At 32.3% G+C, this 11,152-nt stretch overlaps 1 protein-coding gene across 3 annotated transcripts; it reads left to right on the top strand.

The window, feature by feature from the left end:
- The first annotated feature begins 2,184 nt into the window (after positions 1 to 2,184).
- On the top strand, positions 2,185 to 4,906 carry LOC111010439 (uncharacterized). Of its 3 annotated transcripts, none has more exons than XM_022283872.2 (3): positions 2,185 to 2,344; positions 2,419 to 2,527; positions 3,311 to 4,906. In XM_022283872.2, the coding sequence occupies exon 3, from the start codon at positions 3,464 to 3,466 to the stop codon at positions 4,610 to 4,612; it is 1,149 nt and encodes a 382-aa protein (XP_022139564.1). In that variant the 5' UTR covers positions 2,185 to 2,344; positions 2,419 to 2,527; positions 3,311 to 3,463; the 3' UTR covers positions 4,613 to 4,906. The 3 variants fall into 3 exon arrangements, with proteins under 3 accessions (XP_022139564.1, XP_022139566.1, XP_022139565.1); XM_022283874.2 differs by having other exon boundaries at positions 2,186 to 2,344; positions 2,442 to 2,527; XM_022283873.2 differs by lacking the exon at positions 2,419 to 2,527 and having other exon boundaries at positions 2,186 to 2,344.
- The last annotated feature ends 6,246 nt before the right edge of the window (positions 4,907 to 11,152 follow it).

Below are 11,152 nucleotides of genomic sequence, written 5' to 3'. Positions count from 1 at the left end.
AAGATAGCTTCTAAAAATATATGGACATTTAATTTTTAAAACTTTGCTAATCTTTTTTAAGTATTTTAAAAAGTTAGAAAAACTATGCAAAGAAATGTCGGTAAAGAAGCATAATTATTTTAAAAATGAGAATCTAAAAACAAAATCATGATGAAATGCAACTTTAATTATTTATTCAATTATATAAATAATTACACTATTTTTTAAACTTAATTTTATCCACCAATTAATTAAAGCAAATTATAGACGAGAGAGAAATTTCTTCAAGCAAACACCCCTTTTTGCATTCCTTCTTGTTTTTGTTTTGTTTTCTTTTTCTTATATAAATATAAAAACAAATAAAAAGTTGAGAAGTCAACTTTCAAATTATTGATCCATTTTTTTCAACTTACGTGTCTACAAGGGCAACACACAAAAAACTTGTGAAGAGTAAAAATAATTTTGTTTAAATAAATTTTTAGGTTCTTTTTTCTTGGAGATGTAGATTTAATTAATTAAATTGGTAATTTAGGAGTAATTTTGTTATTTTTATGGCAACTATGGATAAATGATTCTGAAAAATCCAAAAAAAAAAACATTGAAAATTCTCATATGGATCATGGATCATTTGGTATGTATATATACATTTTAGATTAATGTATTGAAAATTCTCCGATCATTTGGTGTATATATATATATATATATTATTAGAATTTGTTAATAGAAAGTTATATAAGAGAGACCATAAATTTAATGTTAATAAAATGATAATAAATCAGTACAAGGTTTTCAAGAATGACCTTTCGATATAGTAAGATAATAGGTTAGTATTGATTATTGTCTCGGGCTAGGTTAACTAAACTTATTTTTAACAAATTAATCCTTAAATTACATAAAGACATATGATATTTCAATTAATAAAAACTTAAACGTATTATTACATTAAATATTCTCCAATATATAGTTGGATCTTTTTTTTAATACAACAGCTGAGAGTGGAAGATTCGAATTCACGACTTCTTGATCGAATATAGATGTTGATTATCATTGAACTAAGGTCATGTTGACGTATAGTTTGGTCTTGTTAAATTTATATATAGTCATATGCTCGATTGATATTTTGCAGCTAACAATCCCAAGAAAAGTTAATAATATCTTAATAATACAAGTTAAATAGTATTTTAAAAGTGGTCGAACAATACACATGTTAATTATTACCATTTTTTTTGTTTATTTTCCACCAATTACAATATTCTACTGAAATATTGAAAACAAAAAACGAAGTTTTGAAAATCATTGTGTTTTTAAACTTTGATCAATATTTTAAATATTTCCTTTAAAAAATAGATTATTTAAATGTTATTTGAAAAATAATAGGAACAAAATAATTATCAAGTCACTAACTTTTAAACTATTTTATATGCAATAATTATTTTTCATTTCTATAATCATATTGCTAAAAAATAAATTGATTTGTAGAATAGCTCGCTCAAATCTTAATGAACTTATTGGTATAAAATAATAAAGAAAATTTTTAAAATTGAATTATAATTCTGAAGAGTTGACCTAGAAGTTGGAGTAGCAGTACTAATAATTAAAAGTTCTTTCTTTTTTTAAAAAGATAATTAAAAAAGTTGTTTTACTAATAAAATTATATTACAATTTTAGTTACTCTCTAGAAACTACAACTAAATTGTCTCACCAGGCAGTAGGATTGGCAAAGACTTGGAGTCTCTTAGTTGGAGTTTACAGATTATATTGACTCAGAAATCTCAAATTTGAACGTTCTAACAAGTTTAAAACCAAAATCTATTATGTCTCCGGGGTTGGAGCCTTGGGATGGGTGTAGATGTCCTTGGATATAGGAAAGCTTAGCTTAGCATAACTTACTTATTTTCGATTAAGAGGTGGTGAGTTGCACAAATAGTGGGACCGTTCGGATCTATTATTCGACTTATGACGTATGAGTGGCAATTTGACAAGTTGAATACTCGGACATCCAACTTTCAGCACAACCCCTCCTTATTGATTAAGAGGCGGTGAGTTCGAATCCTCCACGTAGCATGCTCAACCGCGACGGCCGCCGTCTAATCCACGCGCCAGAAACTTCCACAATGTGAACTCAATCCATTAATGGAGGGGGTTTTAAAAATCTTCCCCCAAATTCCAATCACCGGGCCTACATTGAGACCCGCACTTGAACCTTTTTTTCTATTCAAAAGAAAAAACGTCCCACTTTCAGTGTCTTCCCAAACCTTTAGCCCTCGATCTCAATTAGAAGCTTTGAAGAGAGAATGCAGGAGCTTGATGGGCCATCAATCGCCTCTGCAACTCTGGAAGCTTGAAAGGAACAAACTGGTTCCAGGTTGCTCTTTAAATCTCCCTTTTCGTTTCCAATTTTCTTAGATGTTGTGAATTGAATTCTAACATTTTCCATAGCTTTTTGTAAAATCTGATTTTAGGGAAAACTTCGTGGGGTTTAGAAGCAAGCCAAAAGAAACGAACCCAGTTCGAGCTTTTTCTTTGATTTCACCTCTTTTTTCTTTTGGTAATTCTGTTACTTGGTTATCTTCTTTGGGTTCTCAATTTTGATCTTGATGGTGAACTTCGTGGACCCGATCTGGGACTTTTGTGTTTTTCTTTTTCCTGCTTTCGCTGCTTACACTTTCTTGGATTCCGGTTGTACTAGTTCCAGTGTTGAAAAATGGGTTGCTTTATTTGACTGTATATTGCTGTGCTTCTTATTTTTGACACAGAATTTTTGCAATTCGCTCATAGTTTCTAAGTGGTTTAGCTTCTGTATTTTGAGGATCTTTCTGTATGCATAGATTGTGACTCGGGGTCTTCATCAGTGTGGTTCTGTGAGTTCCTGTTTTAGTCGCTTTGTTCATTTTCTTCATGTAACTTTCTTGACAGTATCTATATCTTTATCCTGAACTAGGGTTCTGATTTGAAGGTTCTATTTCATTGTTTTTGTTTATTCTGCTTTTTGTAATTGAAAATTTGCTTTAGATCAAATTGCTTTGTTGTCCAATTAGGTTGGTATAATTTTCAGTTTTGGTTTACTGCTTGGCACATTTGAGATTTAGTCCTTGAGACGCTCTTATAGAAGCTTCATTTTCTTTCCCCAGAGCTTGTTTTTTATTTCGGAGTTTGTAAATTTGATGTTATAATTATGACTTAGATCATACTGTTGCAATTTTTTGGTTTCCAGATACGGAACCATCTTTGGTTGAACTTGATATATGAATCAGTGTGAAAACTGAAACAGCTCGTTTAATGTCTTTATCTGATTTTATGAGATTTTCGGTCAACTTTGTAATGTTCTCAGGTTTGTACTCTCAATCGTATCGTGGACTCTCCTCGATCTGTTGTTTCCCCATTGAAGAACTCTCCAATTTCTGAGCCTGAGAAGCAGAAATCCAATTTCTTTGCTCCGAGCTCTGGTCCGAAGGGAGTTGAGGTGAACCGAAAAGAAGTTGCCATGTATAACTCAGAGGAAACCATTGGTGCACTTGATGTATGCATTCATCAGGCTAGAGATATTCACAATATCTGCATTTACCATAAGCAGGATGTTTATGCCAAGCTTTGTCTAACTACTGATCCTGAAGATTCTCTCTCCACCAAAATCATTAATGGAGGTGGGAGGAACCCAGTCTTCAACGAGAATCTTCATTTCAATGTTCGGAGTGTCGATGCCTCGCTTAAATGTGAGATATGGATGTTGAGCAGAGTGAGGAATTATCTGGAAGACCAGTTACTGGGGTTTGCCTTGGTGCCATTGTCTGAAGTTCTCGTTAGCAATGGAAAACTGGAGAAAGAGTTTTCTCTATCTTCTACGGATTTGTTCCATTCCCCAGCAGGGTTTGTTCAATTATCTCTGGCATACAACGGAACCTCGCCCGATGTGATGGCTGTTCCTAGAACTGCCTTGGAATCATCAGATGCAACTTTGAAGGATTCTGAAATATCCGAGTCACTAGCTAGTGATTTGGATAAGATTGAGTTTCCAGATCCTAAGATTGTAAATGAAGACCAGATGATGGTTTCTGAGTATTTCAGCATCCCGTGCTCTAATCCAGAGTCCGAAGACTCGGAGAGCCTAGCCACTTCTGGTAATGAGGATTGTCCAAGTTCGGAAATTGGTGCACATAATGCAGAAAGCTTCTCAACTGCTTCTGTCGAATCCGTCCAGCTTCCGAAGATTGATTCTCCACCCAGCAGCGTATCAACTAATGGAGTATCCTCACCTTCTGCTCCAGCAAGCTCAGAGTCGTCCGATGCTTCAGAAGCTTCAAAGCCTCTAACACATGTTCCGACTGGAAAGGAGAAGCGTGTGGATGTTAAGAATGGCGAGACTGATTCCTCCATTGAGGTACCAAGTGATTCAATCTCAAAGCCTGTAATCAGTGTGAACATAGAGCCAGAACAGAATGTAGTGCAGCAGGACATTGTTGACATGTATATGAAAAGCATGCAGCAATTTACCGAGTCGTTGGCGAAAATGAAACTTCCTCTGGACATCGATAACGGACCAACCAGTTCAGGAAATTCAAGCTCTGATCAGAAAACACCGACGTCAAAGAATGGTAATTCACGAGTGTTCTATGGAAGCAGCGCTTTCTTTTAAACTATTGTTTCTGCATTTTCAACGACGACACACCGATAACTTTAGAACTATAGGATGAATACTACTATCAGTAGTGAAATGTAATAATGTATGTCTGTAGAGTGGTGTTTTCCTTTGTATGTTGGTTTGTTTGGTACGGAGGTAAATCATGGCTTCTTACACCATACAAACTTTGTTCAATCACAGTTGGTGTAAGCATGAATGAATTATTATCCCTCTTTGTAACAACAATTAACTTTAGAATGCAACTTCTAATTATGTGAAATCAAAATCATCAGTCATGTGTTGGTCCCACATTTAAATTATGTTTGCTTGGAGGAATGATTTGGATAGACTAGTGTACTGATGACTTGATTATCGGTCGATTTAGATCACGTGGTCTGAGAAGTTTCAGGTTATTTATATGCTTTGTACCATATATACTGTATCAGTTGTTCTGCAACCTAAAATAGATTTCATGTACTCTGAAGGTTATGTGTCTTCTGCAGGTTCATGCAACGTGACCGTCATCTCGGTTTGTCACTCTCCACAGCTCGAACTTCTCATTAATGTCTTTTTCGATTGAACATCTCAGTTCCCTCGAGTAATCCACAACCCAGTGTTGTGCTATTCTGAGATCTTGGTGAAGGTTCCACTCTGCTTCTTCCCCTGCTTGCTTCTACGCGTCTCATAGCTGCTGCAGCCCCATGAAAAAGAGACGACTCAGCTAGATGTGTGACCTCCCGACTCAAATTCGGGATTGTGTGCCCCATTCTTATTGCTACCTGGGCTCCTATTCATGAACTTTGTCATATAAGGAGCTATAGACCTTACTGCCATATTGTCAATCTGCATTACTTCACAGCCTATTTGATCTTCAACAAAATGCATTTCCCTTTGGAACTCGCATAACATGTGCAGTCAGAGGGAGTACAGATTAGTAATCAACCTTCTTGAGGAGTTCTCTGTTCCAACAAAATAGAACATGTTGGGTACTCTCCTCTCTTCGCTTTCGATTAAGCTCGAGTAGGAGTCTGTGCTCATAATATCTTAGACCTTTTCAAACTCCTTTGAAAAAGGTGCTCGTACCATCGATGATTTAGTTTTTACTAGGAAAAATCTTATCAAAATTAAATGTCAATTTTTTCCTATAACGGTTCAGTCTTTTTATTTATAAGCACATTTATTCACGCAATAGTTTTATCTATCTACAATTGTAAGAATTTTATAAAATCTTAACAAAAATTTTCGAATTTAGACTTTCTAGTTCTATGTATATCTACAGAGGGGTTCACACCCAAACAAAGAGAGTGAAAAAGGAAGAAAATTTTCCTTCCATTCTCCAGCGACGAGGAGATCCGACCTGTGACATCATATACGACGGCGTTGGGTAAGCGATTTTGAGATTTTGAAATATATTTGTGAGCATTCAAATTATATATATATATATATATAGACACACACGTGTATATATATGTGTATGTATACGTGTATATACATATGTATGTATGTGTGTATATATGGATTTGTGCATTGTACATATTCCGTCGGGTTATTTACTTTTGTACAGTAACCATTCTCAATTCAATCAATAGAAGTCTTCCGTACTGTTTGAATGGAATTCTCAATTTTGTTTCTACTTTAGTCAAGAAAGACCTCAGGAACAAATCTCATTTTCTCTAGACAAGGTTCAATATTTTCTCACTTATCAAGGTTGCTTTCATTTTTCTCAAATTTATAACTAACTAGACTCAAATTTATAACTAACTAGACTCAGTTTGGGAACGTTTGTTTGCATTTTTTAACTAAATTTTTTTTGGGAAACATTCTTAAAATTGGATAGAATTTTTAAAAACAACCAAAAATAAGTTTCTACTTTTTTTAAAAGAAGCAAAAATAAGACAAAAACATTGTTGGGTAAAGGTGGACTTACAAGATCAAATACAAGTAAGATGGTTTTTTATATATAGCTACAAACTGTATCAAATTCGCACGAGTAAGAAAGCTTGCCTGCTTGCTCAAGGCTATGAAAAAGAGTATGGTCTTTATTATGCCGACACGTCACCTTCAATCTAGTTGCTTTTCTTGTAAACAACTTGCGTATAATTCATGAATATTGGGTAAATAAGAAACATGAACCATGGACATTACCAGACGAGCCTTTGCTTTTTGCTTTCAATTTTAACTAAATTATTTGGTTGGAACACTTGTAAGCTAGCTTTGTACTTCGAAATGACGAATGTAAACTCAATTTTCTTACTAATCAGTAATCAATCACTCCTAAGATTTTGATTTCAGATTTTATAATGACGAATTAATTGAATGAACAAACCAAACACAAACACCACTAGAGTTGAAGCTACCGAATCCAATTTATTGGGTTGGGCCGAATGTGTAATATCCAAGCCCATAATACAGTCCAGTAATTACATGCCTCGGCCCAACCCAATAACAACAATCAAACAAAACTTGATCACATTTCTTTTATTTTAAACCTTTTTAGGGCAACAAATATGAATATTTCAAATAGATGGCCAGACAACTTCCAATTTTGAACTTCCATTTTTTTTATTTTATACGAGAATCTCAACTATATTTTTCTCCACCCCATATATGGGATAATTATAATATTTTTCCAACTCATTTTTTACGAGATTTAGACCTCAAAAGATAATAGACAAACAATATTCGTTAATTTAAAATCTAAATAAAATTTAAGCAATAAAATAATTATTGAAATCTAGCAAAAACTTGAAAGAATATATAATACAAAATATAATTATAAATAGAAATACTAATAATTAAACTTATGAACAAATACGATGTATTTTTGTTTTGATAGTGTTGATACAAAATAAACAAATGCGATGTGTTTTTTATGTACTTTAGAGGAAGAAATTCAAAGCATATACCTATTCAGCGTAACAAAAAGACATAGAAGATAGAAAATTAACTTTTTGAACCATATTGAACCATATTAATAATACATTAAAAAAATTAGGTAAATTAAACCAGTTTTACTTGCCGTCCCTCCTCAAGTCTCTGTCTCCTCCTACATTTGTCTTCAGAACGCCGATATCGCTTCGCCAATTTCACTTGTCGCCCGCCGACAATCCCTTCGTGACATCTCCCCCTGCCACTAGCTGTCTTGATTAATCTAGAGTAGATTAATATTTTATTTTAAATATAATAAAAAAATAGTAAGGGTAAAACGGCCAAAATCAAACCTGTGAAATAATTGAAACAATACAAATGGACATTTTTAATAACAAAAAACTATTTACCCATTTTTCAAAACGGGGTGACAAATATGGACACCTACTATAAATTCTCAATTTTTGTATGCTTATGCTAGAAAAATATATTTCTTCTTCACATCTCACACTCCTACCAAAACCCAACGTAAAAATTTTCCAAAATCACTATAAAAAATAGTGTTGAAAGAATAATAAATAAATACTTGTTGGGACATCTCAATTTTATAGAAATACAAATAAAAAGATTAATAGAATCTCAATGTTAAAATTCAAACAAATTAATAAATAAATATTTTCAATATTTTAATAAGTTAGAAATTGTTATGGTTGTTGATTTTTTTTTTTGAAAGAAAGAAATTGTTATGGTTAGTATATACATTAGTGACGTTTCTTTACTATTTCGTTAGTGACGTAAAGAAATGAAATCTATTAATCTTTTTATTCCCCTAAAGTAAACATGGCCTATGGTAAATGAAATCTAAATTAAGTCGAATTCGTAATTAGAGTTAGAATCGATGGACTCTCTCAGTTAAGTCAAATTGCAGGTGAATTAAGGTAAATAGACGCTCAATTAAGTCGGATTCACAATTGGAGTTAAATCGTCGATGAAGGTAAATGAACTCCCAATTCAGTCGGATTCAAGGTAATGTAATGTGACACAAATTACTTCCATTTTAATTGCATGCACTACTTCTACTTCTATATGATCTGAGTCAAATTATATGCAATGTGTTATGTTCATAATGATTTTTAAATAATTTATATTGTTTGGTTGGAAAAGAAAATGAAGGAATATGAATTCACATGAGATTTGAAATTACGTTTTTTTCCAAAAATTTTCCTTTCCAAATTTGTCCAATTTGGAAGGATTTGAAATTAAATGCAAGATGTTCCTAATTTACCTTAAAATAGATATTTCATTTTTAAAAAAATTTATTCACATCACTCATCTTACACCCATATAGTTATTTTCTGAAATTTTTTCTACACAAATTGTCAAGCATACTACAATTATTTTCTCTTTTGAGCCTTTCTACATACATCTTTTTGGATCATTCCATCAAAATTCAAGTTGGTTTCCTATTTTGTTTCGTGGCTTCGATCAATTTTCTTTTCTGTTAGTTTTTATAACATCAATTTGAGTCAAAAGAATCTTCGTTCTAAATAGGATGGATTTACAAAGAGATCAATAGGTTAATACACTTAAAATTTATGTTTCGTTTTTCCTAACTATCTTTGTTTATATATATATATATATATATATATATATATATATATATGTCTATTGCATGTTCTTGTGTTTTAGTATACATTCGTTACGTTCATTAATTTTCTTTTTAAATAAGGAAGTATGAGCACAAAAAAGAAAAAAAATAAATGAAAAATATGAGGGAAATTTAGTTTGCGGTTTAAGTTTTGGTAGTTATATTTTAGATTTAGAAATATATATTTGAATAGAAATATTTATACAATGTTTTTTTTATTTCATTGAAAGTTGTAATTTATTAAGTAAATTTGATTAAGTGACTACGTTTTTATATGTAACCTTACTATTTCATATTAAAATACTATATTATTATTACTAATAATATAATATTATACAAATTACAAGAGCATAATAGTGAACATCCAAAAAAAATTTTAATTTCAATGATGTTGAATCAATTTGGTTCCAAACATAATTAGGAATTTGAAATCACTTCGAGAGAAGTTTTAGAGAAGGTGGTCAAATGTTAACACTCCTTTAGTATCGGGAAACACATAAAAATATTAATTTCTAAGGAAATTGGTCGTCATGAAATTTACACACATTCCCTCTCAATTCATCCTAATCCCTTTGGACCAATGAGTCATTCCTAATGGTTAACTATCAACATTTTAAAAGTTGTATAAAATGAAAATCTTGAGATTTCGAGAGTGGTTTTAGAAAGAGAAAAATATATTACATAAATACTATTAGCTTTACGAGCTTCAATCACACCAAATGTTTTGATGATAACAAACTTTATTTACCGATGATTTTAGTATTTCAAAGTGTTCATAGTGCAGGGCTTGGAAAGACGAATTCAACGCATTTTGAAATCAGAGTTTAAACGAATAAATTATAGTCAAAACAAGTTGGGGAATAAAAAGCACATGTGGCAGGTGACGTAACATCTAACAGTCAAATTATGCCACTGTGGCAATGATGTGGCAGTAACGTGGCATCAATAAATTTGGTGATGTGGTGGATGACATGGATAGATCATGTGATGACCCCACAATTCTCTCAATTCCACAATCTTGTCTCAATTTCACGTAATTTGTCCAAATCTCCATAATTCTCTTCATTCTTTTCTTTATCTCGACTTTTGATCTCCATCATCCATCCTTTGTTGCCCTAAATACAACGGCCAAATTTCATCTTCAAAACTCTATTCAAAGTCATCAAATTTCATCATTATTCACACCAATTATCAAAGCAAACATCTTTCTCCCTTCAAGTTATTGTGCTCTCATTTTCATTCTCCTCACACAAAAAGTAGTCCATATTTTTTTGTGTGATTAGAGTGTAGCTTTTTAGCTATTGTTTCAGTGTGGAATTTGTAAATCTACCTAGGTATTTTATTTGTATTTACCTATTTCACATTTTGGGTTTTGTATTAAGGTGTGAGTATACCTGGTCGTGAGAAAACATTGGTTAGATTCTAAACTAGTTAAAATGATCGTGGGTTTCTTTTTAGCTAGGACAAAGAGAAGGTCGATCGGTTTGGTTCTCACCCGCAAGAGAGCGGTTGCAGTAAAATACCGAGAAGGAATCTTGGAGGGTGGAGTAGGGACTTCCGAACCATGGTGTCATCTCTCTACACTTTAATTTGTTCATTTAAATTTCGCTTGATTTTTAATTATTCTTAAAACAATTTTTTTAAATCTACAAGTTCGTAAACAATCCTATTCACCACGGTAGTGTTGTCATATCGATCCTACAAATACTTGGTAAATAAGATTAATCTATAAAAACAAAATTATTAAAAGACTAAATATAGTTCGTTATCTCTGTTATAACAACTCTAAATGTTAAGTGTGTTTGGCTCCACCTGGACCTAGAGCATTACAATTAAATATCGAAATAGTATTTTAATTATTTTTCTAAAGAAATACAAAAAAATACCCGAGAAAAATATATATTTAATATTTAAAATAAAATAGAGAATGTTTGGCGTGTCCATATGATATGTTGAGCACCAAACACGTGTGCTGAACTGTTTTCATCTCTTCACACGTGTCAGTCACAATTTTCCCTAACCACTCTGTTCCACTGCGC

Source organism: Momordica charantia, assembly GCF_013281855.1.
Source record: "Momordica charantia cultivar OHB3-1 chromosome 11 unlocalized genomic scaffold, Mcharantia_2.0 BLBB01000011.1, whole genome shotgun sequence".
Classification (NCBI taxonomy): domain Eukaryota; kingdom Viridiplantae; phylum Streptophyta; class Magnoliopsida; order Cucurbitales; family Cucurbitaceae; genus Momordica; species Momordica charantia.
The sequence above is the reverse complement of the archived record's forward strand: the minus strand, read 5'-3'. Positions and strand labels throughout refer to the sequence as shown.

Coding starts and splice junctions, on each gene's coding strand:
- LOC111010439 (XM_022283872.2), top strand. CDS start 3,464: ATGTATAACTCAGAGGAAACCATTGGTGCACTTGATGTATGCATTCAT.